The sequence below is a fragment of the Lactuca saligna genome, chromosome 9 (assembly GCF_052625555.1).
Source record: "Lactuca saligna cultivar CGN05327 chromosome 9, ASM5262555v1, whole genome shotgun sequence".
Taxonomy (NCBI): Eukaryota; Viridiplantae; Streptophyta; class Magnoliopsida; order Asterales; family Asteraceae; genus Lactuca; species Lactuca saligna.
The window spans coordinates 86777515-86784007 of record NC_136425.1 but is presented as its reverse complement, the minus strand read 5'-3'; the positions used below and the strand labels follow the sequence as shown (position 1 = coordinate 86784007).

The 6493-nt window shown below is 32.5% G+C and overlaps 1 protein-coding gene across 1 annotated transcript; it reads left to right on the top strand.

The window, feature by feature from the left end:
- Positions 1-447: 447 nt before the first annotated feature.
- On the top strand, positions 448-2270 carry LOC145018737 (uncharacterized). The gene is made up of 3 exons (XM_078976591.1): positions 448-623; positions 1098-1429; positions 1614-2270. Exons 2-3 carry the CDS (start codon positions 1100-1102, stop codon positions 2127-2129), a joined length of 846 nt encoding a protein of 281 aa, XP_078832717.1. The 5' UTR covers positions 448-623; positions 1098-1099; the 3' UTR covers positions 2130-2270.
- The last annotated feature ends 4223 nt before the right edge of the window (positions 2271-6493 follow it).

The following is a 6493-nucleotide window of genomic DNA, read 5'->3' as shown; positions in this document are numbered from 1 at the left end:
CTTAATAAAAAAGAGAAATTGAGTTATCAGAGTAATTATTTTTTCGTTTTATAAACATTCGGATAAACTTTTTTTATACATATCTAGGTAACAAACTTATTAGAAGTGTTCACATATATGATCATTATGATTAGCTGTAACTTACTATAATCGGTTATATATGAACACTTCCAACAATTTCGTTATATATATATATATATATATATATATATATATATATATATATATATATATATATATATATATATATATATATATATAAAGTTAGCTAGATATAAACAAAATAAACAAAAAAATAAAAAGATAATAAGAAAATTTCCCACACAATATTCTACATCCAAAAAGCAAAACACACTTGATAACTTTTAAGTGTAACGGAAATACATAATGATGTATTTTTACTTAATAAATTAGCATAGAAACATCCACTTTATACTTTTATCCTTCATCGCTCTTTTTGTTTCAGAGTTGGTTCTGTTGTCGCTAATTCTTCTCCGGCGCCGATTCTCCCCAAACCGCCGATTGCTATTTGTTCACATAATCCCTTCGCTGCAACTCGTCTTCAGCTCGCTTAGTCGTCGCCCATTTCATCTGACCTTTCTTCCACGTTCATCGCTGCCCAGGTAACTCTCTGGTAAAAACCCTAGTTATTACAATCAAATTGTGGTAATCATGTTTTTGTTTATTTCGTTGATTTTCGTGAGTTCCCTGATCTTGCGACTCGCCACATTTCAATAATTTTGATAATTTATCTCCCCCTGAGATCAAAGCTATGTCTAGTCGTCTACCACTTGTCCCAAAGCCGTTTTTGAATTTCGATTTGTGGTTTTTGTTTCTTGGTTATATCTGTCAAAATTTCCTCAATCGATATCGCATACTGCATCTTACCCCCTTAAATTGTATCTATATTGTTCTTCTGCGTGTAGATAGATGAAAGATATGGTGTTTGTAACTGATGGTTGTTTCTGTATACACTGTTCAAAGATCGATTCTCTTTAACTGGGATTTCTTTATTTTCCAAAAAAGATTCACCATATAGTAATTTTCATCGCACTAACATTACCAAAACATTCTCAATCTAATCTTTTTTCCTTTAGGTATGGAACGTTGCAGTGAATCAAAACGAAATAGGGTTAGTTGGAAAAACGTGAATGTCGCAAAAACGTTTCTTGATGCATGTATTAACGAAATCGCCATCAATGGACGTGAAGGTGGTAGTTTAAAACGAATGTCATGGAAGAAAATTGGGCAAACACTTGGAGATAACCATAACTTTTCAGTCGATCGAAAACAATTGAAAAACCATTTTGATTACCTCAAGAACAAATATGGAGCATGGTTAGATCTTAAAAACAAATGTGGCAACATTTATGATGCATCCACTAACACCTTTAATTTGACAGATGAAGAATGGGAAAATGAAATAAAGGTAGTTTTCATTAATCATTAATCATTAATCATTAGTTTATTACACTCTTACTTATATATATATATATATATATATATATATATATATATATATATATATATATATATATATATATATATATATATATATATATATATATATATATATATATATACATATATTCATTGATTTCTATTTGTTATAGAAAAATAAATATGTAGAAACATTAAGGAACACATCTCTACTATTTCCGGATCTTTGTGCACAACTTTTTGATGGAGTGATGACAAATGGGATTAAAAGTTTGGAACCGATTTCTGCTGAACCTATAACAGCAATTGTGGTTAAAGATGATGAAGAGATTGAAATCCCAAAAGATACAATGGATTCATTATCATCTTCATCATCAGATCCTCCACCTCCTCCAGTTAAAAAGAAACAAAAAATGAGTAAAAAATCGATTGATGAAGAAATATTGGGTGTGTTGAAGATAATAGCAGATAAGATGAGCAAATCTGAAACACCTCCAAAACCTACATTTGAAGAATGTGAAAAGAAGTTGAAAAAGCTTGGGTGGAGTGAAGATGATCCTTTACATGTTGTTGCATGTGCGATATTTTGTGAAGAAAATGATAATTATAAGGAATGTTGGATGAAATTAAACCCTAAGATGTGTGCTAATTGGGTTAAAATGATTGGACGTAGTAAAGGGTTTATATAGTTTGGAGAGTTGTGGTGTTTTTCTTTTAGGAAATTACTAATTGTTGGGAAAGTATTGATATGTAGATGAGATGAGATGAGAATGAGAACTATTTTATGTTTTGGATTAAATTGCAAGAATGGTCCCTATGTTATAGTGAAAGTTGTAGGTTTAGTCCAAACTTCTTTTTGTTGCATTCTTGGTGTTAAGTATCGATTTCGCTTTTGTTTTTGAGATCCATTGAATGAAGTTGAAAATATTTGAAATCATGAAAGTTATTAAGTCGAATACCGTATAGACAATAAATCAACATTGGTTATAATTATGATGAGTCTTCAAATATCATGGGGAGAGTTGAGGGAGAAACTACTAATTGAGAATTATCATATTTGGTAACTATAGAATCATGTTCTTATGACTTCCTCTTGTTTTTGAGGAAGAAGATAATGAATCATCTTCTTTAAGGATGTTGCAATTGGACAATTGGTATTTGGCAAGTAGCAAGGCAAAGCAAATTGGCAAATCCACTAGCCACTTCCCAACTCTATCCACTTACCATTTGGGCTTTTAGCTATTTCAAAGCAAACCAAGTCAAATGTTCATTGTGTGTTTGAATATTCTATAAACCAAAATAAACATATCTTTCAAGTGTGATGCTTTTAGGTTTTAAAACCACAAAAAATATTAAATCAAATTAAGTAGTATCAAAAAAATATTAAACCAAAATGAACAATAAAAGTATATTTGTTTGAAAATCCAAAAAACAAATTAACGATCAATCTACTCTTTTCTTTATGTTTTCCGATCTTGTTTGTGTATTGCTTCTTCTATATCTATATAAAAACAAAAAAATGTAGTTAGTATTTTGTAACAGTAATTTATGGTTTATATCAAATAAAACAAAAAATATTATGAAAATTGAAACTAAATAGCAAATGCTATGTCATCATCTTTAAAGATATGGTCAATATATTTATAATTGGTTTCTTTAATTTTGTAACTCAATATTGAGTGAAAAACATATGCGACTGCAATTCCTAAGTGACAACTTAGATGCCACGGTGGACAATTGTATGCCCAAAATATCTAACAACAAAATGATTAAAAATTATAAGACGGTTATTTTATAAATAAACTTGAAAATCCATTAAAAAGTATCATAAATTACCTTTGGCTATCCGAACAACAATAGGGTAACACGACACGTTTTGTTTTCGCCACTTGGAGATGCCAAACTCTTTATTTTAAGGTTCTCTGTGCTCATTTAAATACATTTTATTCTCGGTATACATTGAAACCGAGTTGGTTCCTTCGGCATTTTGGAAATCACCCAAAAAGTCATTATCTTCATCACAAGCCATTACTTCATGTTTTTCTTATTAAGTTGGTCAATGATTGTCAATTTTTTTCTTGTTATAAATAAACACTCCATCTTCTTTTCAACCTCTCAAACCATTGACGTCACCTTCAATTGTAAGGCCGGATTTGACGTTGGATTCTCTTCTTAAAGTGCTTTTGTTTTTCATGGTTTTCTGATTCTTTTGCACCTAGCGATGTGTCTAAGTAAGATAAAGGTGTCGTTACATACATATCGATTTTAAGAATGGTTGAGCAAAAACTTACATTTAACAATTTTCTTTTTCACTCCATCATAATTTTCTATCCAAACTACCTCGAAAGTTTTCCAATAATCTGATTTCTCTTTGCGTACGTTTGGTTCCTGTTTTCTTTTGTTGTATTATGGCACATTCTTTTCATTTTGCCTATCATAATCGTCATCAACATTAACATGGGGTTAGGGTCAATGAATAAATCATCCTCCTAAGAAGAAAAAAGTTACAGTATTAGAATTCTTTTTTGATTATGGAGTTAAAACATTAAAACATTAAAAAGTTACGACATTATAATTCTTTATTGATTACAACATCAATGAAGTTAAACATTAGCACATCAAGAAATTATAACATTAGAGTTCTTTGTTGATTATGTAGTTAAAGCATTACATCGTCAAAAAGTTACAGCATTATAATTCTATATTGTTTCTTATTGAAAGTTTAGAGGGTTATGCCCCCTTGTGGGGTCCTAGGGAGTAGCGCTCTTAGAAGGGTTCAAGGGGGAAGTGCCCCTTATGACATTCTATGATTATGAGATATAATTAACATTTAATGTTGATTGATCAATTATCTTTGGTAATTAGAAGAGTTTGAATTTATATAAATATATTGTTCATGATTTCTTAATAGTTCATTGATCTAAAATTGTTCCTTGAATGATTATACTATAATTTGGATTTCATGATACTCTTATATAAGGTCAAAATATTAGACTAGTAAGTGTTCTACATGATCCTTGATTACATAAACCACACACTATTCCTCCCTAACCCAACATAGTCATGTTTCTTGTATGACTTGAAGATTATAGGGCGACAACATTTAATACTCAATATGATCTCAAGTTGTAATGCGAAATATAGAGGGTCGATAGAGGAATGTGTTGAACTGTTTCACTAAATCCAAGACACATTGTGACAATTATTTGGAGGGATTTGATTATGTGTTCCTCAAATTTGAGGATGTGATTCAAGTTATGGAGTGTATTATATTAACATATTAAACACATGTTAAATTGATAAAGTCTTGAGTTAGATAGTCATCATAGATTTACCTTATTTACAGGAGTATGTATCTCATCTTCTAGTTGCAATTTCTCTGTTTAAATATGTGTATATCATATGAATACATACAAAAGCAATTCTATTCACCACATGGTATCAGAGCTAACCTTATAGTTCTATATCAATTTGTTATCAATCATCTACAATGGCAATAGGAGCTCCAACTCTGTTAGCCTTAGCCACCACCACCACCACCACCACCGCATCCACTCTAAACTTTCAAATTCCCTCAATTGTTGTCAAGCTTGATCATGAAAACTATTCATTGTGGCATACCACCATTATCGTTTCCCTAGAAACTTTTAATCTTGAAGAATTTGTCCTAAATCCATCTCCACCACCAGAAACTATCACTGTTCCAGCCATCGAAGGAACACCTGCTACTGCTACTGCACCCGCCATTCCAGCCACTCCAGAAACCACTGATCCTAATCCGGCGTACATCACATGGAAGAAAAGATCACTTCGTGTTATTATGGCTACAATCGACACTCTCTAAGAAATCCCTAGCCATTTTTAATCGCTGCAATTCTTCTCATATGGCTTAGCAAACCATCGACATATCCTTTCAAGCCTAAACATGGGCTTCCAGAATGCAAATTAAGGCCCAAATCCAATCCATCTCCAAGGGGTTCATGACCATGATGGACTATATTGACTGTAAGCGATCAATTTTAGACTCCCTTCCTGCAAATCTCAATCCCATATCTGATGTAGACTTCATTGGTTATCTCTTAAATGAGCTAGACTCCTCCTACGTACCTTTTATCACTGCTATTATGATGAAAACGAAACTTATGTCTGTCGATGATCTTACAGGACTGCTACTCCAAGAAGAAACGAGGATTAAACAAGATCATATTTGCTAAAACTTTGTTCAAACCAGTTTTGCTGCTGCCCTCATTGTCAATCACTCTCCAAATAGATTAAATGGCTCCTCCAACAATCATAACTCTAGTTCATCTTCAGGAAATCACAATACTGATCCTAAGAGACATCAACCCCTATGCCAACTCTGCAACATGCAAGGTCATGAAGCTATAGATTGTTGGCAAAGAGAAAATCAAACTAATTTCCCCTCTCATCGACCTAATCCGCGAAACCAGTCCCGTCAAGCCCACATCTCTCAACACTACAACCCCTATGATGTCTTTGATCCTAAATGGTATTTGGATTCAGGGCTACAATCATGTGTCACGTGATCTACAGAAACTCAATGTTGCAGATGAGTACAAGGGGGATGACAAACTACAAGTAGGAAACATTAACCAGTTGTCTATTTCTCATGTTGGTTCATCTTCTCTGCCTAATATACATTTGCCAAACATGCTTATTGTACCTAAATTAACAAAAAAACTCCTTAGTGTTTCTAAATTAACTGATGATAATAATGTCTATGTTGAACTATGTTCTAAACATTGCAATATTAAGAACTTGCAGGGACAAACACTTCTTCGAGGGGACGTCAGTGATGCACTATACCGGCTGTCCCATAACCAAATAAATCGCTCCAAGCATCCTCATGTAGTTTTCATGGGCATTAAGTCCTCTCTTCAAGGATGGCATGGATGACTTGCTCCTCCCAATGAACCTATTTTAAGATGCTTAGTTTCTTCATTTAATCTTCCATTGTTATCAAATAAACTCCCATCTGTTTGTGATTCATGTCAGATGAGTAAATGTCATCGTTTTCATATTTCTTCTAGTC